The 26,911-nt window shown below is 33.5% G+C and overlaps 3 protein-coding genes and 2 long non-coding RNA genes across 5 annotated transcripts in view; all 5 read right to left on the reverse strand.

Moving 5' to 3' along the window:
• The window catches only part of LOC144836857 (complement receptor type 2-like), a 124,887-nt gene that overhangs the window by 33,603 nt on the left and 64,373 nt on the right, over nt 1-26,911 (reverse strand). The window lies entirely within an intron of this gene.
• LOC144837292 (uncharacterized) lies at nt 2,967-4,464 on the reverse strand. The gene is made up of 4 exons (XM_078692341.1): nt 4,258-4,464; nt 4,012-4,155; nt 3,496-3,703; nt 2,967-3,274 (listed from the first exon to the last, which is right to left on the reverse strand). The coding sequence occupies exons 1-4, from the start codon at nt 4,405-4,407 to the stop codon at nt 2,967-2,969; spliced, it is 810 nt and encodes a 269-aa protein (XP_078548467.1). The 5' UTR covers nt 4,408-4,464.
• LOC144837810 (uncharacterized) lies at nt 4,774-8,274 on the reverse strand. Its single transcript, XR_013611550.1, has 3 exons — nt 8,190-8,274; nt 5,116-5,312; nt 4,774-4,878 (listed from the first exon to the last, which is right to left on the reverse strand). It is a non-coding gene; the product is annotated as an uncharacterized LOC144837810 (long non-coding RNA).
• LOC144837293 (uncharacterized) lies at nt 5,332-7,670 on the reverse strand. The gene is made up of 6 exons (XM_078692342.1): nt 6,822-7,670; nt 6,560-6,699; nt 6,150-6,359; nt 5,685-5,936; nt 5,385-5,496; nt 5,332-5,337 (listed from the first exon to the last, which is right to left on the reverse strand). Exons 1-6 carry the CDS (start codon nt 7,617-7,619, stop codon nt 5,332-5,334), a joined length of 1,518 nt encoding a protein of 505 aa, XP_078548468.1. The 5' UTR covers nt 7,620-7,670.
• On the reverse strand, nt 20,184-26,812 carry LOC144837509 (uncharacterized). The gene is made up of 2 exons (XR_013611510.1): nt 26,457-26,812; nt 20,184-20,230 (listed from the first exon to the last, which is right to left on the reverse strand). It is a non-coding gene; the product is annotated as an uncharacterized LOC144837509 (long non-coding RNA).

Here is a 26,911-nt window from a genome sequence, read left to right on the forward strand (position 1 = left end):
TTTTCGCGTGATTTATGTTTTTCCAGCCATTTCTAGTACTTTTACCAACTTTTAAACAATTTCGAATTAAAATCACGTCATACGAGCACGTGGAATTAGATAATTTACGCGCGTTTTTGATGAAAAAGTTCAAAAATTCGTCAAAATTATGCCTTTTTTTAAACAGTCATAGATTCTAAACTACATGGTTAATTTTATTTTTTATTACATATTCTGAAAGTAGATGAGTTGTAGATATCGAATCATGCATCGATATGGCTAACCCGATATTGTGACGTCATCGTATGGCCACTCGAATATAAAATAGAGTATTTTTGTCTCTTTCGTCATAGCTCATCACATTTAATAGAGCGCATCTCCACTTATCGGTATTCCATTTCCCGTTATTTTTTTATATTGTCTAGGTCAATCAATTACCTTTCGCATGATTTACCATTTTTAAAATTGTGATGACGTCATCATGTTCAAAAGCGTCAATAACTTTGGTCACTTTTTTTCATCTATTCTGCACTGAATGTAGTATGTATACAGTATAGTGTTATGCTTAATATACTTAGACGTGACACAAAATAGAGAGCGCGCTAACATTTTGTCAATGGCATAATCGTTTTTCTGAGCGCAATATTCTAACGTATGACGTGCACGTGCAGTTTGCGTGGCGGATAACCCGAATTCGTCAAAGTGACGAGTTCAAATCTAGTTGGTTATCCGCACTTTGGCGGATAACCCCTTGTTATTGTCAGGATCTTTTTTTTTTTTTTTTTCTTTTTTTTCTTTTTTCTTCTTTCTTTCCCAGAATTTTGTTGCGCGTGTATCTCAAAATCTTCTTAACATAACATTGTATAACTTTATCAGAAGATTGACCTCTATCTGAAGATGTCGTAATAAGGTTTTCGGTCCAGTCCGAGTTGCGCAGCGTAAGTTACGCGCGATTTTATGAATTTCAATGATAGTCCGAGTTGCGCAGCGTAAGTTACGCGCGATTTTATGAATTTCAATGATTGATCATAGATTAAAAACCAAAAGTAATTTTGTATTGACACTTGGTGAAAATTTAAGTCATATCATGCGCAAACTTTCTATGGATTAAAAATGGCAGGTTGCGCAGAAAGTTACGCGCGCACGCGCGTTTAAAATTTCAAAATGCAAAAAATCAACTTCTAATCAACTTTCTACGCGTTTCATGTCATTTTGAGCATTTCAAAAATTTCCACACGTGCGCAATGTTTTTACGCGCGCGTGCGCACGTAGGGCAAAATCATGTTTTTTTTGCTTGATTTTTGTTTTTTCAGCCTTTTCTAGTAATTTTACCAACTTTCAAACAATTTCGACTTAAAATCACGTCATACGAGCACGTAGAATTGAACAATTTGCGCGCGTTTTCGATAAACAATTTCAAAAATTTGTCAAAATTATACCTTTTTTTAAACAGTCATAGATTCTAAACTACATGGTCAATTTTATTTTTTTTTACATATTCTGAAAGTAGATGAGTTGTAGATATAGAATCATGCATCCATTTGGCTAACCGGATATTGTGACGTCGTCGTATGGCCACTCCAATATCAAATATAGGATTTTTGTCTCTTTCGTCATAGCTCATCACATTTAACACAGCTGTTCCAGAAATATAAATTAAGTGTAGCGCCCCCAACGTTTCATAGCGTTTTATGGAGTAGCGATTCCGAAAACATATTGTATACAAACCACACGAGGAACCCGGAAGCAATCAAGCATAAAATGAATGTTTTTTAATAGCCAATAAAAACAAATAAAGACTGCGAAAGCCAGAAAAATAATGAATATTCATTAGAACAACCCTGGATGAAGGTGAAAAACATGTTGTCGTCGTTTTATCACGTGGATTTTAAGCGGTAATGTAACTGAAAGTTACCCAAAATTGTACACCCAACGCCAGTTTTTTTCTCAAGTGATACATTTAAAAAGTAGGTATAAATGTTGTTTTCCATATCAGTTTAAAAATAATTTTTTCTGTTGAATTCTTTGATTTAGTTGGATACTTTAGTTATCCTTGAATGTTTTAACAAGGTTCGTATTCATATAGCCTGGCTGGATTTTTTCCTATGCTAGCTTATAATAGGCTATGCCCAGGCCTCCTTGGGTGGTTAAAACCAGCTGTGTAAGACTAATGGCTGTTTATTTTTAACACGTAAACATGTCTATTCGGGGGCCTGAGTGACAGTTGACCTGTTATAAAGCTGATTAATTACTTGTTCCTGGTCCTAATTAAAAATTAGGCCTAGCCTAGGCCTAAGCTATTTTAATAATCATTCATATTGGGAGGGGAGTACAGAGTAGGCCAGGCTACAGGCCTATCTAGGCCTAGGCTATACTATATATATAGGCTAGGCTACATCATCAGCAGGTTAAATGCCTAGCAGCCTACCTAGCATGTCTTAGTCAAAGATCTGTAATATATTAATAGAAAGAAGCTATAGAGTACTGTGACATTAGATATTTAATTATAAATGCATATTTCTTTCATATTTGTATATATATTATTTTGATATGCAATTTCCGTTATCAATCAATAATATATAAACCAAATTAAAATAGAATAACTTCCAAAAAATTCAATTCAATTACAATTCATATACAGTACCATTTGTTAAATATTTACAAAATCATTGTTTTAGCAATAACAAAAAAAAACACTACCATTCATACAGTATACTGTACATAATATACAATACTGTAACAATTAATTATAACAAATGTATATTTCTATCATATTTGTATTGTATATTTATTATTATTATTTTGATATGCAATCAAAATCTGAATAAATAAAAAAATAACATCAATTTCCGTTATCAATTAATTAATATATTTAAACCAAATTAAAATAAAATAACTTCCAAAAATTTCAATTTAATTCCTACAATTCATATACCATTCATATACCATTTGTTAATATTTCAATTAACTGAGTGGGAAATAGCAAACTATTCCTCAACTTTTCTGCACTTGGGCCTAGTCACCTCATGCTGGATCTCAGGTGAAATAAAAGTCAGATGTGACTTCATGATTGACATAAGCTGGTCAAGGTTGCTCTTTAATCCATATACCGCCCTTTTCCGGCGATTAAATTCCGAGTGGATTAATTCGCCGCCTTGCTCAGCTAAGAGTCCCACTCCTACTCTCCATTCTCTCATGAACGGTATTGTGTGGTGCTCCAACATGTGCAATTTTGGTTGAATCACATTTGGAGCGATGCGCCTGTATTCTTTGGAGAACAGTTTTATGTAGGTTTCTGTTTTGTGAAAAAAATTGTTTTTTAAATTTTAACATTATATTTGAAAGAATATGTATTGTCTTTTGAAATGACCAAAAATCATGAATTAAATGTTAATGTAACAAGAAAGTTTATAATGAGAATTTAAATTATACAGATGTTTGAAGAAATTAATCACACATTAAGAATAGATAAAACCAGACAAAATTCCTATAATTTGGTCATCAGTTTTTGCTTACCATATTGATCTATTTCTGAATCAGTGATGCGCCTAGTATGGTTTATGCATTCATGGACATTTGTAAAGGTTTTGAATACAGGTGTAAATGATTCCTGTATCTTGTGCAATTTTGTTTCAAGCAGTTGTTTACAGTTTGTAGGACAGTAATGCATCTGTTGCTTTAAAGTCATTGAGACACCATCCATGAGCTTTTCTATGATGTTGAACTAAAAATAAAATGAATAGTTTAAAATAAAACATTTACAGTATGGCGAGAGTCAATCGCAAATAATTCTTAATTTTATTACTTATTTTGCTGTGTAAAAATTAACAAACTTCACATTTTAGAAATTTTAGAATAGCATCAATACAATGGGTATTTACTACATTAATGTTGATTTAAGTTTGCGGGACACTTTCATTTGATTTTGCCGTGCAAACCTTCTAACAATATATTACTACAATATTAGAAAAGTAAATTTTATAAAAAAAAACAAGTATCCTTTTTTATTGATTTTTTTTATTAGTTACTCACTTTGCATGCTCTGTATACATGGTTTCCCACAAAACTTTTTCCGTGGTACTGCTGTCGAGGAATTTTATTTTTCCTCAACACCTCGTCCATTTTTGTACATAGAGGTCCAGTTCCAAATTTTATCTCTTGGTTCATAGTACTTCGCTATAAAAATTTATAAAAGAAATATAGCATTAATTTTTCTATTTAGTATTGTATGTTTTAGACATAATTTTAAATTTTAAAGGTGTATACTGTAGTACTGACCAAGTCTTTGACCTCTTGTTCTTTCAGATTTATGCTGTGGCCAGTCTCTGCAATCTCTGCAATCTTGTTATGCTGTTTTGTCACAAGTGACACTGAGAGCTCGTTTCTTAAATCCTCAAGATTCTCTTCTAAAGACTGGATTTTAATCATTGTAGCATTTCGATGCGCTGCAGCTTCTGATATGCTTTTCTCGAAGTCTGCTAGATGATCACCTGAGATTAAACAATATTGGTCAATCAAATAAATTTCAATCTGCATAAAAAATGAGCATCAAAATTAGTATATTTAAAAAATGTTAATGATAATATATGGATAATTCATAGAAAAATAAGTTTCAGCCAAAGGTTTGTTTATTATGCATAAAAACAGCAGGATAAACAATTTCGAAATTCACTAAATTCTATGCTCAAAGGGACAATTTATATTTAAAAAGCAACTTGACCAATTGAGTTTATTTAATGTCAATGTAAAGTTGAAACAACATTTGAAGTTACCAGTCAAGATTTCACCATCCTGTCGCATGTTAAAAATTATAACATCAAGATTGTGCACGTCTTTTTCCAGCATATCATAGAGTTTCTTAAACAACCCAAGAGAAATGTGTAATGCTGGTATTGACACCTGGAAAAATAGTTGATTGAGGAAATATTTAATAAAGAGGTATATTTATAAATTACTGTAACAATTGTTTGTTTTGACAGTTATTTTATACTAACATTGTTATTTAATATGGAAGTACAAACACACATTTCATTGTTTGGAGTGTGTATTAAACTTTCTAAATTGAGATTTTAATTAATTTTGAATTTAACCTAACATAAACACTGGGGACCTGTGCTGTTCTGATTATTTACCTACCCTGTTTAATTCGATGTCTACCAGGTATGGCCTAACAACGCTGTGCGATATTGTTTTGCTTTTTTTTTTGTCACTTCCATGGTCTACAAAAGACTTGTAGTCACGATTGTAGGTCTTGAGACATCTACAGGCTTGAGGAACATTGTTGGTTCTAATGTCATCTTGATTGCAAAAACAATAGATGCAACTGTACTTTCCTTTAAAAAAAATCAATTTTTAAATCTACATAATATATATAGTACTTCAGTTTTGTGTAACAAATTCCAAACAATGAGAGCTAAATGAAACTGGAAACTGTACTTACCATTTGGGCCAACAAGTCCATATACCTTTGACAAAAAATCATAATCCCCAAAAAAGAATAGGCGGATATTGTGAGTTCTGTAAAATGAGAAGTTATTTTCATTCAATTACCATGAATTCTAGTGTAATTATTACATTAATCATAATTAAAGATATACAAATTATGTAAAATTTTCAAATTAAGTTGCATATTATAATTGTGTAGCTCTGCTATACTTAAGTCAGTGTTACTCATTCCAATATTATACTACTGTATTTAATATTACTTTTTGGTCTTTGGTGAGGTCCACTGTTTTCCATCTAAATCCATGACTTCATCAAGAACCAGTTTCAAGCCTTTTTCGACATTAACTATAAAATCTGGTGCTTGGAATGCTAAAATGACAATAATATTGTGCAGTGCATTGGGTTTAGGTAAACTGCAAATTTGAACTTCAAATTTAGTGGTATCACCACCCTTGTCTCCTCCAAACTTGAGAAATATGTCTCCATCTTTGAAGAAGTTCAATTCATCAGACCTACAAAATTAAAATTGCTTGTTAATTTTTGGTACTTGATTATTTTGTTAAAATATTAAATGTAATTTAACTCTTCCCTGACTAGATGTGTAATTATTTTATTCTTATATTTATACCACATGCGCTCTGTTATAGTATATATAATTTGTGCCAATAATACAGTACTGATGTATGAAATAGGTTTGTTTAAAAATAACAAAAAATGTTACATACATATCATATTTGTTTAGGTAGTCATAGATTAGTTCTTTGATTTTGGTTAGTCGGACTACTGCAACCTCCTCCAAAACAAGACCTCCTATAGATGTGGCTCCATCTCGTTTGACAAACATGTATTCCATAGAATCTACTATGTGATCACCAATAATCTGTTCTTGGCAAATGCGCATTTGCCTTTCAGAAGCCAAAACTCCTGGGCAAAATCTATATTTAAAAACAAAAAATGTATATACAGTACTGATTAATTATAGTTTTTATAGTTAATTGAATTCTAAATTCAATTTTAAAAAAGTAAACTGTTGACTGAATAATAGTAAACAGTGGTGGCACCAGGATTTGCTGGACTGTGTGGCCCGACAGAGGTCCACATACCCGACACGAAAAGCAATAATAAAATAAATTACCTCCGCAGTGCTCGTTGCTGGCTCCAATTTATGCGGCAGGCATTCATGATTGCCAAACATCTTTGTGGGTCCATTTTCTCTTCAGTACTGGTAACACTAACAGTTGTTGTGCACTCCGATTGTTTAACAATGTTTATTGGCTGAATTTGATAAAATAAAATATTTGTATGATTTATCAAATAATAATGTATATGAGTGGATCAAGAGTGTAGGCCTACATTATGATAAATTTAAATTAATTGTAATGGGTTAAAAAACTCACCCGTCCTCGAGTCATAAGTGACACTTTCTTGTTATTCATAAGGTCTTTCCGTACTATGTTGTGTGCCATGCTTTTCAATTCTTTTGGCCAAACCTCATTTGTTTGGGCAGTACATGTAATTTCTTCAACTGCACTTACAATTTTGGTGAATGCCTGTTCTTTAAACGTTTTGCAAACATGATTAGGGGTTTCTGACCACACTAATTGTACTTTACATTGTTTGCATTGCAAAGGGACTCGTTTAAGCGATTGTTCTACAATAAGTGGAACTGGTTTGAGATCTTTGTCATTGACAATTTTGCTACAGTTATAACAATCAATTGATTCTCGTCCTACTGCCTTAAACAATTTTTTTATGCAAAATGTACAAAAAAAATGTTGACAAGGTGTCTGCTGGCTGTCAATTGACAACAAATTATTACAGATCTGACATTCATACACTTGATTATCATCATTTTCAACAATTTCAAATTGAGGGTTTAGTAGCAAGTGCTCATGGGTGGGAATAAAACTGCCAGTAGTATTGCTTCTGTTTTCGGGGAACTTGTATTTCTTCAGCCTTCGACCAGGTCTTGATTGTTGACTGAACAAGTAGCACGCCAAGCATTTGTCTCCATGGTCTTTGAAATTAAATGGTGTTATGTTGTGTCCACCAAGTGCGCTAATGTGACAGCTTGCACATAGCCATTTAAGATTTGGATCCAAATTATATTCATAAGTGTACTTTACATCTTTTATTTTAAATTTTTTTCCGCAACAGTAGCAAAGGGAACTCAATGCCCTCTCGTGGAACTCCATTACTGTATATGAAATAAAATATAATATAAAAAATATTAAATAAAAATAGCTCCGCAGTTTATCTGTGAAATATATTTGTAATTGTATGTGTAATTTTTATTAAGGCCTATATTATAGTTACAGTAATGACTGTCACTCAGTCACACCAGCTAGCCTAAAAATGCACCAGGAAAGCAATAATTATTATTATAAACACATGCCATTAATTATTTGATAACAATTATAATGATTAAATTTAGGATTAGGATAATTAAAGGTTTTACTACTACGAATTTTCTATGTTTGGGCCTAGCTTCTTCCTAGGCCCACATTACTGTCAAGTTTATCGCCGGCGTCAACGCACTTTCTAAGCCTACCGCCAAACCGTTTTCTCGCCGATAACAATAACAATGTATAAAGGGGTTGCAAAATATGCGAGTTTTACTAAAAACTGAACCAGGCTATATTAACATAACTTGTATTATTTTATTTATATAATAATGATGGCCTATATTCTACTTCGTTTTTTTTCTAAAAAAATGAATTATATCCAAAAAATAAGTAAAGAATACAATGATATTTTCTACTTACGATTGTTTACTATTTCATTACACAGTTTATCTCGACTTCCTGGTTTATGTGTGGGAGATTATTTCAGTAAAATGGAAAATATCGTCGTTTATTTATTAATTTATATTAAAGAAACAATAAAATATTTATTTTTTAATTGAACATAAACTTTTTTAATCGTTTGGTTGTGTATAAAATGTGTTTTCTACATAAAAACTCACGGTGGCAAAATTTAATTTGCCGTTCGCGAAATAATGGTTTGTAAACAAAATTCATAAGTTCGCGCGGATCGGAGAGCGTCGTCTGCTAACACTGAGGGCGCTTTACTTTTTTTGATATCTTAACACTAGATGAAACAGCTGTGTTAATTGAGCGCATCTCTACTTATCCATATTCCATTTTCCTCAATTTTGTAATATTGTCTAGGTCAATTAATTATCTTTTACATGATTTACCATTTTTAAAATTGTGATGACGTCATCATGTTCAAAAGCGTCAATAACTTTGGTCACTTATTTTCACCTATTCTGAACTGTATGTAGTACGTATACAGTATATAGTGTATACCGTATATACTTTGACGTGAAGCAAAATAGAGAGCGCACTAACATTTTTTCAATAGCATAATCGTTTTTCTGTGCGCAATATTCTAACGTATGACGTGCGCGTGGCTTTTGGGCTGCGGATAACCTAACTCGTACGTAGTGACGAGTTCAAATCTAGTTGGTTATCCGCACTTGGCGGATAACCCCTTGTTATTGTCAGGATCTTTTTTTTTTTTTTTTTTTTTCTTTTTTTTTTTTTTTGGTTATCCGCAACTTAGTTGCGGATAACCCTTGTGATTGTAAATATCTTTTTTTTCATCTTCATCATCATCTTCTTTGTTATTCTTCTTTCTTTCCCGGAATTTTGTTCGCAGCGTATTTCTAATTATGGTCAACATAAGATTGCATAACTTTGTCATAAGATTGACCTGTAGCTGTAGATGTGCAAGAAATTTCGTTATATGACGTTAGAGTCGCGCAGCGTAAGTTACGTGCGATTTTATGAATTTTAATTATTGATCATAGATTATAAACCAAAAGTCATTTTGTATTGACACTTGGTGAAAATTTAAGTCACATTAAGGGCAAACTTTCTATGGATTAAAAATGGCATGTTTCACAAGAAGTTACGCGCGCACGCGCATTTAAAATTTCAAAGTGCGCAAAATTAATTTCTAATCAACTTTCTACGCTGATCATGACATTTTGAGCATGTCAAAAATTCCCACGCGCGCGAAAAAAATTATGCGTAAGGTGCGCACGGAGCATAAAAATCATGTGTTTTTCTCTTGAATTATGATTTTACAGCCTTTCTTAGTCATTTTTAAAAAGATTGACATCATTTCAAATTAAAATGACGTCATACGAACACGTTGATTTAGACCATTTACGCGCGTTTTAGTTGCAAAAATGACAAAATATTGTCAAAATTATGCCTATTTTTAATCTATTATAGCTCCTCAGGATCATCCACGACCCCCAATTTTTTTAATTTAATATGTAAGCAGATATGTTGTAGATATGAATTCATGCAGAATCTTTACCCCTCGGATGTTATGACGTCATCGTATGGCCACACGAATGTAAAATATAGGATTTTTTACTTTTTCGTTATTGCTCATCACATTAAATAGAGCGCATCTCACTTTTACGTGCCCAAAATTCTTCAAATTTGATTTAATGTAATTATTTAGATAATTATCTTCTAAAATTGTTATCTTTATATGTCAATTTGATGACGTCATCGTGTTAATAATTGGATTTAAAAGATGGGTCTCATAATTTTGTCTATGCTACACTGTATATAACATATACAGTTTATTCTGTAAAATACTGTAATATGATGTATGCTACATAATAGGTACAATTTAGCACTGTAAACATATTTATTTCATGTCATAGGATGGCATAATAATTGTCGAGGTTCATATGGTTAAGTATGTGCATGTTGCGTTTGCGCGGATAACCCGAACTCGTCAAAGTGACGAGTTCAAATCTAGTTTTCTATATTCTTCTTTCTTTCCACGAATTTTGTTGCACGCATATCTCTAATTCTGGCCAACATTAGATTGTATAACTTTGTCATAAGATTGACCTGTAGCTGTAAATGTGCAAGAAACTTTGTTTTATGAATTTCGAGTCGCGCAGCGCAAGTTACGCGCGATTTTATGAATTTCAATGATTGATCATAGATTAAAAACCAAAAGTCATTTTGTATTGAAACTTTGTGAAACTTTAAGTCATACCATGCGCAAACTTTCTATGGATTAAAAATGGCATGTTTCACAGAAAGTTACGCGCGCACGCGCGTTTAAAATTTCAAAATGCGAAAAATCAATTTCTAATCAACTTTCTACGCGTTTCATGTCATTTTGAGCATTTCAAAAATTCAGACGCGTGCGCAATTTTTTATGCGCGCGTGCGCACGTAGCGCAACATCATTTTTTTTTTGCTTGATTTTTGTTTTTTCAACCTTTTCTAGTAATTTTACCAACTTTCAAACAATTTTGACTTAAAATCACGTCATACGAGCACGTTAAATTGAACAATTTTTCGCGCGTTTTTGATGAAAAAGTTCAAAAATTTGTCAAATTATGCCTTTTTTTAAAATGTCATAGATTTCAAACTACGTGGTGACATTTTTTAAAATTACAGATTCTGGAAGTTGATGAGTTGTAGATATCAAATCATGAATCAATATGGCTAACCGGACATTGTGACGTCATCGTATGGCCACTTGAATATAAAATATATGATTTTTGTATCTTTCGTCATAGCTTATCACATTTAATAGAGCGCATCTCCACTTATCCGTATTCCATTTCCCCATTTTTTTTTATATTGTCTAGGTCAATCAATTACCATTCGCATGATTCACCATTTTTAAAATTGTGATGACGTCATCATGTTCAAAAGCGTAAATAACTTTGATCACTTATTTTTACCTATACGGCACAGTATGTAGTATGTATACAGTATGTATACTGTATATACTTAGACGTGACACAAAATAGAGAGCACACTGAAATTGTTTTAATGGCATAATCGTTTTTCTGTTTGCAATATTCTAACGTATGACGTGGCCTTTGCGCTGCGGATAACCTAACTCGTCCGTAGTGACGAGTTCAAATCTAGTTGGTTATCCGCACTTTGGCGGATAACCCCTTGTTATTGTCAGGATCTTTTTTTTTTTTTTTAGTTATCCGCATTCAGCGGATAACTCCTTGTAACTGTCCTGTTTCATCATCTTTTTTTTTTTTTCTGTATTATTCTTCTTTCTTTCTGTCATTTTTGTGCAGAGCGTATCTCTAAAACTTGTAAAGTTAACATTTCATAACTTTGTCAACATGTGGGCATTCACTTGAAGTTGTGCTTTTTTATTTTTGAATGACGTCAGAGTTGCGCAACATGACTTACGCGCGTTTTAACGAATTTCGCGTATTTAACATAAATCGAAAACCATATAACATTTTAAATTGAAACTTAGTAAAAGTTTAATTTATGTCTTGCGCTAACTGACTGTGAAAAAAAAATGGCATGTTCCACACGAAGTTACGCGCGCACGCGCGTTTAAAATTTTAAAGTGCGAAAAAATAATTTCTAATCAACTTTCTACGCGTTTCATGTTATTTTAAGCATGTCAAAAATTACCACGCGCGCGCAATTTTTTACGCGCGCGGTGCGCACGTAGCGTTGATAACATACTTTTCCCGCATGATTTATGTTTTTCAAGCCTTTTACAGTACTTTTACCAACTTTTAAACAATTTCGACTTAAAATTACGTCATACGAGCACGTCGAATTGGATAATTTGCGCGCGTTTTTGATGAAAAAGTTCAAAAATTCGTCAAAATGATGCATTTTTTTAAACCGTCGTAGCTTCTAAATTAAACGGTAAAAATTATTTTTATTACATATTCTGGAAGTTAATAAGTTGTAGATATCGGATCATGCAATAATATGGCTAACCGGACATTGTGACGTCATCGTATGGCCACGCGAATATAAAATATAGGATTTTTGTATCTTTCATCATAGCTCATCACATTTAATAGAGCGCATCTCCAATGATCTGTTTTCCATTTTCACCCAGATTTTTATATTATCTAGGTCAATCAACTATCTTTCGCATGAGTTAAAAATATTTTAATTTTTATGACGTCATCATGTCTAAAAATGAAAATAACGTGGGTCACTTATTTTCATCTTTACAGTAAATTTCAATCTGTTATAGCTCGTCAGAATAAAACGTGATAATCATTATTAAAACGTTTTCTGGAAGCTATTGGATTGTAGATACGAATTCATGTAAACATTTTGCCAATCGGATGTTGTGACGTCATCATATGGCCAGTTGAATAAAAAAAGTCGTATTTTCATATTTTGCGTAATAGTTCATCACATTTAAAAGGGCGCGCATCTATATTTTACGTATTCAAATTTCTTCTACACGGTAATATGTGGTTGCTGAGATAATGTCCTTCCGAAATTGCTATCTTAGTGTTTCATTTTGATACCGTCGCCATGTTAAAATAAGAATAAACGGGGGGTCCCGTAATTTCACCTATTCTACACTGTATGTAGCATGTATACAGATTATACCGTTTGCACTGTATATACTATATGACGTAAAATTGACAGAATTCAGCACTAACAGCATATGATATTCTTCAGTTCAGGTCATAATGCCATAATCTTTTTCCGTGTGCAAAATTCCAAAGTATGACGTGCGCGTGGCGTTTGTCGTGCGGATAACTAACTCGTCAAAGTGACGAGTTTCATGTCTAGTCTTTTTTTTCTTTTTTCTTCTTTCTTTCCCAGAATTTTGTTGCGCGTGTATCTCAAAATCTTCCTAACATAACATTGTATAACTTTATCAGAAGATTGACCTCTATCTGAAGATGTCGTAATAAGGTTTTCGGTCCAGTCCGAGTTGCGCAGCGTAAGTTACGCGCGATTTTATGAATTTCAATGATTGATCATAGATTAAAAACCAAAAGTCATTTTGTATTGAAACTTGGTGAAAATTTAAGTCATATCAAGCGCAAACTTTCTATGGATTAAAAATGGCAGGTTGCGCAGAAAGTTACGCGCGCACGCGCGTTTAAAATTTCAAATTGCGAAAAATCCATTTCTAATCAACTTTCTACGCGTTTCATGTCATTTTGAGCATTTCAAAAATTCCCACGCGTGCGCAATGTTTTTACGCGCGCGTGCGCACGTAGGGCAAAAACATGTTTTTTTTGCTTGATTTTTGTTTTTTCAGCCTTTTCTAGTAATTTTACCAACTTTCAAACAATTTCGACTTAAAATCACGTCATACGAGCACGTAGAATTGAACAATTTGCGCGCGTTTTTGATAAACAATTTCAAAAATTTGTCAAAATTATACCTTTTTTTAAACAGTCATAGATTCTAAACTACATGGTCAATTTTATTTTTTTTTACATATTCTGAAAGTAGATGAGTTGTAGATATAGAATCATGCATCCATTTGGCTAACCGGATATTGTGACGTCGTCGTATGGCCACTCCAATATCAAATATAGGATTTTTGTCTCTTTCGTCATAGCTCATCACATTTAATTGAGCGCATCTCTACTTATCCATATTCCATTTTCCTCAATTTTGTAATATTGTCTAGGTCAATTAATTATCTTTTACATGATTTACCATTTTTAAAATTGTGATGACGTCATCATGTTCAAAAGCGTCAATAACTTTGGTCACTTATTTTCACCTATTCTGAACTGTATGTAGTACGTATACAGTATATAGTGTATACCGTATATACTTTGACGTGAAGCAAAATAGAGAGCGCACTAACATTTTTTCAATAGCATAATCGTTTTTCTGTGCGCAATATTCTAACGTATGACGTGCGCGTGGCTTTTGGGCTGCGGATAACCTAACTCGTACGTAGTGACGAGTTCAAATCTAGTTGGTTATCCGCACTTGGCGGATAACCCCTTGTTATTGTCAGGATCTTTTTTTTTTTTTTTTTTTTCTTTCTTATTCTTCTTTCTTTCCCAGAATTTTGTTGCGCGTGTATCTCTAAATCTTCTCAACATAACAGTGTATAACTTTATCAAAAGATTGACCTCTATCTGAAGATGTCGTAATAAGGTTTTCAGTCCCGTGCGAGTTGCGCAGCGTAAGTTACGCGCAATTTTATGAATTTCGCGTATTTAACATAGGTTAAAAACCAAAAGTCATTTTGTATTGACACTTGGTGAAAATTTAAGTCATATTAAGGGCAAACTTTCTATGGATTAAAAATTGCATGTCTCAAACAAAGTTACGCGCGCACGCGCGTTTAAAATTTCAAAATGCGAAAAATCAATTTCTAATCAACTTTCTATGCGTTTCATGTCATTTTGAGCATGTACAAAATTCCCATGCGCGCGCATTTTTTTACGCGTGCGGTGCGCACGTAGCGTTAAAACATGCTTTTTTCGCGTGATTTATGTTTTTCCAGCCATTTCTAATAATTTTACCAACTTTTAAACAATTTCGACTTAAAATCACGTCATACGAGCACGTGGAATTAGATAATTTACGCGCGTTTTTGATGAAAAAGTTCAAAAATTCGTCAAAATTATGCCTTTTTTTAAACAGTCATAGATTCTAAACTACATGGTTAATTTTATTTTTTATTACATATTCTGAAAGTAGATGAGTTGTAGATATCGAATCATGCATCGATATGGCTAACCCGACATTTTGACGTCATTGTATGGCCACTCGAATATAAAATAGACGATTTTTGTCTCTTACGTCATAGCTCATCACATTTAATAGAGCGCATCTCCACTTATCGGTATTCCATTGCCAGTTATTTTTTTATATTGTCTAGGTCAATCAATTACCTTTCGCATGATTTACCATTTTTAAAATTTTGATGACCTCATCATGTTCAAAAGCGTCAATAACTTTGGTCACTTTTTTTCATCTATTCTGCACTGAATGTAGTACGTATACAATATAGTGTTATGCTTAATAATTCTGTATTCTGTAGACGTGACACAAAATAGAGAGCACACTAAAATTGTTCCAATGGCATAATCGTTTTTCTGTGCTCAATATTCTAACGTATGACGTGCAGTTTGCGTGGCGGATAACCCGAATTCGTCAAAGTGACGAGTTCAAATCTAGTTTTTTTTTTTTTTCTTTCTTATTCTTCTTTCTTTCCCAGAATTTTGTTGCGCGTGTATCTCTAAATATTCTTAACATAACATTGTATAACTTTATCAGAAGATTGACCTCTATCTGAAGATGTCGTAATAAGGTTTTCAGTCCCGTCCGAGTTGCGCAGCGTAAGTTACGTGCGATTTTATGAATTTCAATGATTGATCATAGATTAAAAACCGAAAGTCATTTTGTATTGAAACTTGGTGAAAATTTAAGTCATATCAAGCGCAAACTTTCTATGGATTAAAAATGGCAGGTTGCGCAGAAAGTTACGCGCGCACGCGCGTTTAAAATTTCAAAATGCGAAAAATCAACTTCTAATCAATTTTCTACGCGTTTTATGTCATTTTGAGCATTTCAAAAATTCCCACTCGCGCGCAATTTTTTTACGCGCGCGTTCGCACATGGCGCAAAAAAATTTTTTTTTTGCTTGATTTATGTTTTTTCAGCCTTTTCTAGTAATTCTACCAACTTTCAAACAATTTCGACTTAAAATCACGTCATACGAGCACGTAGAATTGAACAATTTGCGCGCGTTTTTGATAAACAATTTCAAAAATTTGTCAAAATTATACCTTTTTTTAAACAGTCATAGATTCTAAACTACATGGTCAATTTTATTTTTTTTTACATATTCTGAAAGTAGATGAGTTGTAAATATAGAATCATGCATCCATTTGGCTAACCGGACATTGTGACGTCATCGTATGGTCACTCCAATATCAAATATAGGATTTTTGTCTCTTTCGTCATAGCTCATCACATTTAATTGAGCGCATCTCTACTTATCCATATTCCATTTTCCTCAATTTTGTAATATTGTCTAGGTCAATTAATTATCTTTTACATGATTTACCATTTTTAAAATTGTGATGACGTCATCATGTTCAAAAGCGTCAATAACTTTGGTCACTTATTTTCACCTATTCTGAACTGTATGTAGTACGTATACAGTATATAGTGTATACCGTATATACTTTGACGTGAAGCAAAATAGAGAGCGCACTAACATTTTTTCAATAGCATAATCGTTTTTCTGTGCGCAATATTCTAACGTATGACGTGCGCGTGGCTTTTGGGCTGCGGATAACCTAACTCGTACGTAGTGACGAGTTCAAATCTAGTTGGTTATCCGCACTTGGCGGATAACCCCTTGTTATTGTCAGGATCTTTTTTTTTTTTTTTTTTTTCTTTCTTATTCTTCTTTCTTTCCCAGAATTTTGTTGCGCGTGTATCTCTAAATCTTCTCAACATAACAGTGTATAACTTTATCAAAAGATTGACCTCTATCTGAAGATGTCGTAATAAGGTTTTCAGTCCCGTGCGAGTTGCGCAGCGTAAGTTACGCGCAATTTTATGAATTTCGCGTATTTAACATAGGTTAAAAACCAAAAGTCATTTTGTATTGACACTTGGTGAAAATTTAAGTCATATTAAGGGCAAACTTTCTATGGATTAAAAATTGCATGTCTCAAACAAAGTTACGCGCGCACGCGCGTTTAAAATTTCAAAATGCGAAAAATCAATTTCTAATCAACTTTCTATGCGTTTCATGTCATTTTGAGCATGTACAAAATTCCCATGCGCGCGCATTTTTTACGCGTGCGGTGCGCACGTAGCGTTAAAACATGCTTTTTTCGCGTGATTTATGTTTTTCCAGCCATTTCTAATAATTTTACCAACTTTTAAACAATTTCGACTTAAAATCACGTCATACGAGCACGTGGAATTAGATAATTTACGCGCGTTTTTGATGAAAAAGTTCAAAAATTCGTCAAAATTATGCCTTTTTTTAAACAGTCATAGATTCTAAACTACATGGTTAATTTTATTTTTTATTACATATTCTGAAAGTAGATGAGTTGTAGATATCGAATCATGCATCGATATGGCTAACCCGACATTTTGACGTCATTGTATGGCCACTCGAATATAAAATAGACGATTTTTGTCTCTTACGTCATAGCTCATCACATTTAATAGAGCGCATCTCCACTTATCGGTATTCCATTGCCAGTTATTTTTTTATATTGTCTAGGTCAATCAATTACCTTTCGCATGATTTACCATTTTTAAAATTTTGATGACCTCATCATGTTCAAAAGCGTCAATAACTTTGGTCACTTTTTTTCATCTATTCTGCACTGAATGTAGTACGTATACAATATAGTGTTATGCTTAATAATTCTGTATTCTGTAGACGTGACACAAAATAGAGAGCACACTAAAATTGTTCCAATGGCATAATCGTTTTTCTGTGCTCAATATTCTAACGTATGACGTGCAGTTTGCGTGGCGGATAACCCGAATTCGTCAAAGTGACGAGTTCAAATCTAGTTTTTTTTTTTTTTCTTTCTTATTCTTCTTTCTTTCCCAGAATTTTGTTGCGCGTGTATCTCTAAATATTCTTAACATAACATTGTATAACTTTATCAGAAGATTGACCTCTATCTGAAGATGTCGTAATAAGGTTTTCAGTCCCGTCCGAGTTGCGCAGCGTAAGTTACGTGCGATTTTATGAATTTCAATGATTGATCATAGATTAAAAACCGAAAGTCATTTTGTATTGAAACTTGGTGAAAATTTAAGTCATATCAAGCGCAAACTTTCTATGGATTAAAAATGGCAGGTTGCGCAGAAAGTTACGCGCGCACGCGCGTTTAAAATTTCAAAATGCGAAAAATCAACTTCTAATCAATTTTCTACGCGTTTTATGTCATTTTGAGCATTTCAAAAATTCCCACTCGCGCGCAATTTTTTTACGCGCGCGTTCGCACATGGCGCAAAAAAATTTTTTTTTTGCTTGATTTATGTTTTTTCAGCCTTTTCTAGTAATTCTACCAACTTTCAAACAATTTCGACTTAAAATCACGTCATACGAGCACGTAGAATTGAACAATTTGCGCGCGTTTTTGATAAACAATTTCAAAAATTTGTCAAAATTATACCTTTTTTTAAACAGTCATAGATTCTAAACTACATGGTCAATTTTATTTTTTTTTACATATTCTGAAAGTAGATGAGTTGTAAATATAGAATCATGCATCCATTTGGCTAACCGGACATTGTGACGTCATCGTATGGTCACTCCAATATCAAATATAGGATTTTTGTCTCTTTCGTCATAGCTCATCACATTTAATAGAGCGCATCTCTACTTATCCATATTCCATTTTCCTCAATTTTGTAATATTGTCTAGGTCAATCAATTATCTTTTACATGATTTACCATTTTTAAAATTGTGATGACGTCATCATGTTCAAAAGCGTCAATAACTTTGGTCACTTATTTTCACCTATTCTGCACTGTATGTAGTACGTATACAGTATATAGTGTATACCGTATATACTTAGACGTGAAGCAAAATAGAGGGCACACTAACACTTTTTCAATGGCATAATCGTTTTTCTGTGCGCAATATTCTAACTTATGTCGTGCGCTTGGCTTTTGCGCTGCGGATAACCTAACTCGTCCGTAGTGACGAGTTCAAATCTAGTTTTTTGGTTATCCGCACTTGGCGGATAACCCCTTGTTATTGTCAGGATCTTTTTTTTCTTTTTGGTTATCCGCACTTGGCGGATAACCCCTTGTTATTGTCAGGATCTTTTTTTTTTTTTTTTTTTTCTCTTTTTTTTTCTATTTTCTTCTTTCTTTCCACGATTTTTGTTCGCAGCGTATCGCTAATTCTAGCCAACATAAGATTCTATAACTTTGTCATAAGATTGCCCTGTAGCTGTAGATGTGCAAGAAACTTTTTTTTTCGAATTTCGTGTCGCGCAGCGTAAGTTACGCGCGATTTTTTGAATTTCAATGATTGATCATAGAATAAAAACTAAAAGTCATTTTGTATTGAAACTTGGTGAAAATTTAAGTCATATTATGCGCAAACTTTCTATGGATTAAAAATGGCATGTTTCACAAAAAGTTACGCGCGCACGCGCGTTTAAAATTTCAAATTGCGAAAAATCCATTTCTAATCAATTTTCTACGCGTTTCATGTCATTTTGAGTATTTAAAAAATTCCCACGCGTGCGCAATATTTTTACGCGCGCGTGCGCATGTAGGGCAAAAACATGTTTTTTTTGCTTGATTTTTGTTTTTTCAGCCTTTTCTAATAATTTTACCAACTTTGAAAACAATTTCGACTTAAAATCACGTCATACGAGCACGTAGAATTGAACAATTTGCGCGCGTTTTTGATAAACAATTTCAAAAATTTGTCAAAATTATACCTTTTTTTAAACAGTCATAGATTCTAAACTACATGGTCAATTTTATTTTTTTTTACATATTCTGAAAGTAGATGAGTTATAGATATAGAATCATGCATACATTTGGCTAACCGGACATTGTGACGTCATCGTATGGCCACTCCAATATCAAATATAGGATTTTTTTCTCTTTCGTCATAGCTCATCACATTTAATAGAGCGCATCTCTACTTATCTATATTCCATTTTCCTCAATTTTGTAATATTGTCTAGGTCAATCAATTATCTTTTACATGATTTACCATTTTTAAAATTGTGATGACGTCATCACTTGCAAAAGCGTCAATAACTTTGGTCACTTATTTTCACCTATTCTGCACTGTATGTAGTACGTATACAGTATATAGTGTACTGTATATACTTAGACGTGACACAAAATAGAGGGCGCACTAACACTTTTTCAATGGCATAATCGTTTTTCTGTGCGCAATATTCTAACTTATGTCGTGCGCGTGGCTTTTGCGCTGCGGATAACCTAACTCGTCCGTAGTGACGAGTTCAAATCTAGTTTTTCGATATTCTTCTTTCTTTCCACGAATTTTGTTCGCAGCGTATCTCTAATTCTAGCCAACATAAGATTCTATAACTTTGTCATAAGAATGACCTATAGCTGTAGATGTGCAAGAAACTTTTTTTTTCGAATTTCGAGTCGCGCAGCGTAAGTTACGCGCGATTTTATGAATTTCAATGATTGATCATATAATAAAAACTAAAAGTCATTTTGTATTGAAACTTTGTGAAAATTTAAGTCATATCATGCGCAAACTTTCTGTGGATTAAAAATGGCATGTTTCACAAAAAGTTACGCGCGCACGCGCGTTTAAAATTTCAAAATGCGAAAAATCAATTTCTAATCAACTTTCTTCGCGTTTCATGTCATTTTGAGCATTTCAAAAATTCCCAAGTGTGCGCATTTTTTTACGCGTGCGTGCGCACGTAGCGCAAAAACATCTTTTTTTTGCTTGATTTTTGTTTTTTCAGTCTTTTTTAGTAAATTTACAAATTTTCAATCAATTTCGACTTAAAATCACGTCACACGAGCACGTAGAATTGGATAATTTGCGCGCGTTTTTGATGAAAAACTTCAAAAATTCGTCAAAATTAGACCTTTTTTAAACTGTCATAAATTCTAAACTACGTGGTGAACTTTTTTTAAATTACATATTCTGGTAGTAGATGAGTTGTATTTCTCGAATCATGCATTGATATGGCTAACCGGACATTGTGACGTCATCGTATGGCCACCCGAATATAAAATATAGGATTTTTTTCTATTTCGTCAGAGCTCTTCAAATTTAATAGAGCGCATCTCTACTTATCCATATTCCATTTCCCCCCATTTTTTTATATTGTCTAGGCCAATCAATTATCTTTCGCATGATATACCGTTTTCAAAATTGTGATGACGTCATCATGTCCAAAAGCGTCAATAACTTTGGCCACTTATTTTCACCTATTCTTCACTGTATGTAGTACGTAAACAGTATATAGTGTATACTGTATATACTTAGACGTGAAAATAAAATAGAGAGCGCACTAACATTTTTTCAATGGCATAATCGTTATACTGTGCGCAATATTCTAACGTATGACGTGCACGTGGCGTTTGCGCTGCGGATAACCTAACTCGTCCGTAGTGACGAGTTCAAATCTAGTCTTTCTTATTCTTCTTTCTTTCCCAGAATTTTGTTGCGCGTGTATCTCTAAATCATCTTAACATAACAGTGTATAACTTTATCAAAAGATTGACCTCTATCTGAAGATGTCGTAATAAGGTTTTCAGTCCTGTGCGAGTTGCGCAGCGTAAGTTACGCGCAATTTTATGAATTTCGCGTATTTAACATAAGTTAAAAACCAAAAGTCATTTTGTATTGACACTTGGTGAAAATTTAAGTCATATTAAGGGCAAACTTTCTATGGATTAAAAATTGCACGTCTCAAACAAAGTTACACGCGCACGCGCGTTTAAAATTTCAAAATGCGAAAAATCAATTTCTAATCAACTTTCTATGCGTTTCATGTCATTTTGAGCATGTAAAAAATTCCCACGCGCGCGCAAATTTTTACGCGCGCGGTGCGCACGTAGCGTTAAAACATGCTTTTTTCGCGTGATTTATGTTTTTCCAGTCATTTCTAATAATTTTACCAACTTTTAAACAATTTCAACTTAAAATCACGTCATACGAGCACGTGGAATTAGATAATTTACGCGCGTTTTTGATGAAAAAGTTCAAAAATTCGTCAAAATTATGCCTTTTTTTAAACAGTCATAGATTCTAAACTACATGGTTAATTTTATTTTTTATTACATATTCTGAAAGTAGATGAGTTGTAGATATCGAATCATGCATCGATATGGCTAACCCGACATTTTGACGTCATTGTATGGCCACTCGAATATAAAATAGAGGATTTTTGTCTCTTACGTCATAGCTCATCACATTTAATAGAGCGCATCTCCACTTATCGGTATTCCATTTCCCGTTATTTTTTTATATTGTCTAGGTCAATCAATTACCTTTCGCATGATTTACCATTTTTAAAATTTCGATGACCTCATCATGTTCAAAAGCGTCAATAACTTTGGTCACTTTTTTTCATCTATTCTGCACTGAATGTAGTACGTATACAATATAGTGTTATGCTTAATATTTCTGTATTCTGTAGACGTGACACAAAATAGAGAGCACACTAAAATTGTTCCAATGGCATAATCGTTTTTCTGTGCTCAATATTCTAACGTATGACGTGCATGTGCAGTTTGCGTGGCGGATAACCCGAATTCGTCAAAGTGACGAGTTCAAATCTAGTTGGTTATCCGCACTTGGCGGATAACCCCTTGTTATTGTCAGGATCTTTTTTTTTTTTTGCACGTAGCGCAAAAACAATTTTTTTTTTGCTTGATTTTTGTTTTTCCAGCCTTTTCTAGTAATTTTACTAATTTTTATACAATTTCGACTTAATATCACGTCATACGAGCACGTAGAATTGAACAATTTGCGCGCGTTTTTGACTAACAATTTCAAAAATTTGTCAAAATTATACCTTTTTTTAAACAGTCATAGATTTTAAACTACATGGTCAATTTTATTTTTTTTTACATATTCTGAAAGTAGATGAGTTGTAGAAATAGAATCATGCATCCATTTGGCTAACCGGACATTGTGACGTCATCGTATGGCCACTCCAATATCAAATATAGGATTTTTGTCTCTTTCGTCATAGCTCATCACATTTAATAGAGCGCATCTCTACTTATCCATATTCCATTTTCCTCAATTTTGTAATATTGTCTAGGTAAATCAATTATCTTTTACATGATTTACCATTTTTAAAATTGTGATGACGTCATCTTTGGTAACTTATTTTCACCTATTCTGCACTGTATGTAGTACGTATACAGTATATAGTGTATACCGTATATACTCAGACGTGAAGCAAAATAGAGGGCACACTAACACTTTTTCAATGGCATAATCGTTTTTCTGTGCGCAATATTCTAACTTATGTCGTGCGCGTGGCTTTTGCGCTGCGGATAACCTAACTCGTCCGTAGTGACGAGTTCAAATCTAGTCTTTTTTTTCTATTTTCTTCTTTCTTTCCACGAATTTTGTTGCACGCATATCTCTAATTATGGCCAACATAAGATTGTGTAACTTTGTCATAATATTGACCTGTGTCGGTAGATGTGCAGGACGTTTAGTTTTTTGACTTTAGAGTCGCGCAGCGTAAGTTACGTGCGATTTTATGAATTTCAAATATTGATCATAGATTAAAAACCAAAAGTCATTTTGTATTGAAACTTGGTGAAAATTTAAGTCATATCAAGCGCAAACTTTCTATGGAGTAAAAATGGCAGGTTGCGCAGAAAGTTACGCGCGCACGCGCGTTTAAAATTTCAAATTGCGAAAAATCCATTTCTAATCAACTTTCTACGTGTTTCATGTCATTTTGAGCATTTCAAAAATTCCCACGCGTGCGCAATATTTTTACGCGCGCGTGCGCACATAGCGCAAAAACATGTTTTTTTTGCTTGATTTTTGTTTTTTCAGCCTTTTCTAGTAATTTTACCAACTTTCAAACAATTTCGACTTAAAATCACGTCACACGAGCACGTAGAATTGGATAATTTGCGCGCGTTTTTGATGAAAAACTTCAAAAATTCGTCAAAATTAGACCTTTTTTTAAACTGTCATAAATTCTAAACTACGTGGTGAACTTTTTTTAAATTACATATTCTTGAAGTAGATGAGTTGTATTTCTCGAATCATGCATTGATATGGCTAACCGGACATTGTGACGTCATCGTATGGCCACTCGAATATAAAATATAGGATTTTTGTCTCTTTCGTCATAGCTCATCACATTTAATAGAGCGCATCTTCAATTATCCGTATTCTATTGCCCTCCATTTTTTTATATTGTCTAGGTCAATCAATTATCTTTCACATGATTTACCATTTTTAAAATTGTGATGACGTCATCATGGTCAAAAACGTCATTAACTTTGGGCACTAAATTTTCACCTATTCTGAACTGTATGTAGTACGTATACAGTATATAGTGTATACTGTATATACTTTGACGTGACGCAAAATAGAGAGCGCACTAACATTTTTTCCAATAGCATAATCGTTTTTCTGCGCGTAATATTCTAACGTATGACGTGCACGTGGCTTTTGGGCTGCGGATAACCTAACTCGTCCGTAGTGACGAGTTCAAATCTAGTTTGGTTTGTTTAAGTGAGTCCAAATTGGCCGAAAAATAATTGGGATGCTTTGTCAGTACAGGACTTGAAAGGTCAATATTATCAGTCAATACTTTTTAACTACTGGCTGGGTGTATTGCAATAATCTATGGTTCTTTCTGAATACCAAGTCCTACAAATCCCTATCAATTTATAACCAAGCCCCACGCGAGTATAAAGTGTAAATTATACAAAATAGGAACTATTTAGAGTGTCAATTGCATTTCATCAACATTTTTAAATTTTAGAGCGATTTTGTTGTAATGTTGAAAATTAGCAGTAACCCGTGCTCCGCAATGTATTTTATTATATTATGTTACTCGTGCGCGTGTCAGCCGATAGCTCTAGTGTGCGCCGGGCTTTAATCCATGCCCTGACTCTCCCTTAAGCTTGGTTCCCACTAGGACGCAACGCAGGGACGTAGACGCAATGCAAGCGAGTTGACCAATGACATGCGACAGTTCAAATAATTCATCGCTTTTGATTGGTTAAATCCCTTACGTTGCTTTACGTCGTTGTGTTGCGTCTCTAGTGGGAACCACGCATTATTCTGCTTCATTTCTCTGAACAAATAGACTGCTAATGCTGTATTTTTTTTGGGTTTGAAATGTTCACACAACTTAGTAATTACCTCATTATAACCATCATTGGTTATCCGCACTTGGCGGATAACCCCTTGTTATTGTCAGGATCTTTTTTTTTTTTTTTTTTTTCTTTTTTTTTTTGGTTATCCGCAACTTAGAAGTTGCGGATAACCCTTGTGATTGTAATTTTTGGTTATCCGCACTTGGCGGATAACCCCTTGTTATTGTCAGGATCTTTTTTTTTTTTATTTTTTTTCTCTTTTTTTTTCTATTTTCTTCTTTCTTTCCACGAATTTTGTTGCAGGCATATCTCTAATTATGGCCAACATAAGATTGTGTAACTTTGTCATAATATTGACCTGTAGCGGTAGATGTGCAGGACGTTTAGTTTTTTGACTTTAGAGTCGCGCAACGTGACTTACGCGCCATTTTATGAATTTCAATGATTGATAATAGATTAAAAACTAGAAGTCATTTTGTTTTGAAACTTAGTGAAAATTTAAGTCATATCAAGCGCAAACTTTCTATGGATTAAAAATGGCATGTTCAATAGAAAGTTACGCGCGCACGCGCGTTTAAAATTTCAAATTGAGAAAAATCCATTTCTAATCAACTTTCTACGCGTTTCATGTCATTTTGAGCATTTCAAAAATTCCCACGCGTGCGCAATATTTTTACGCGCGCGTGCGCACGTAGGGCAAAAACAAGTTTTTTTTGCTTGATTTTGGTTTTTTCAGCCTTTTCTAGTAATTTTACCAACTTTCAAACAATTTCGACCTAAAATCACGTCATACGAGCACGTAGAATTGAACAATTTGCGCGCGTTTTTGATAAACAATTTCAAAAATTTGTCAAAATTATACCTTTTTTTAAACAGTCATAAATTCTAAACTACATGGTCAATTTTATTTTGTATTACATATTCTGAAAGTAGATGAGTTGTAGATATAGAATCATGCATCCATTTGGCTAACCGGACATTGTGACGTCATCGTATGGCCACTCCAATATCAAATATAGGATTTTTGTCTCTTTCGTCATAGCTCATCACATTTAATAGAGCGCATCTCTACTTATCCATATTCCATTTTCCTAAATGTTGTAATATTGTCTAGGTCAATCAATTATCTTCTACATGATTTACCATTTTTAAAATTGTGATGACGTCATCATGTTCAAAAGCGTCAATAACTTTGGTCACTTATTTTCACCTATTCTGCACTGTATGTAGTACGTATACAGTATATAGTGTATACCGTATATACTTAGACGTGAAGCAAAATAGAGGGCACACTAACACTTTTTCAATGGCATAATCGTTTTTCTGTGCGCAATATTCTAACTTATGTCGTGCGCGTGGCTTTTGCGCTGCGGATAACCTAACTCGTCCGTAGTGACGAGTTCAAATCTAGTTCTATATTCTTCCTTCTTTCCACGAATTTTGTTGCACGCATATCTCTAATTCTGGCCAACATTAGATTGTATAACTTTGTCATAAGATTGACCTGTAGCTGTAAATGTGCAAGAAACTTTGTTTTATGAATTTCGAGTCGCGCAGCGCAAGTTACGCGCGATTTTATGAATTTCAATGATTGATCATAGATTAAAAACCAAAAGTCATTTTGTACTGAAACTTTGTGAAAATTTAAGTCATACCATGCGCAAACTTTCTATGGATTAAAAATGGCATGTTTCAAAGAAAGTTACGCGCGCACGCGCGTTTAAAATTTCAAAATGCGAAAAATCAATTTCTAATCAACTTTCTACGCGTTTCATGTCATTTTGAGCATTTAAAAAATTCCCACGCGTGCGCATCAAAATCATTTTTTTTTTGCTTGATTTTTGTTTTTCTAACCTTTTCTAGTAATTTTACCAACTTTCAAACAATTTTGACTTAAAATCACG

Source organism: Antedon bifida, chromosome 3 (assembly GCF_963402885.1).
Source record: "Antedon bifida chromosome 3, ecAntBifi1.1, whole genome shotgun sequence".
Classification (NCBI taxonomy): Eukaryota; Metazoa; Echinodermata; class Crinoidea; order Comatulida; family Antedonidae; genus Antedon; species Antedon bifida.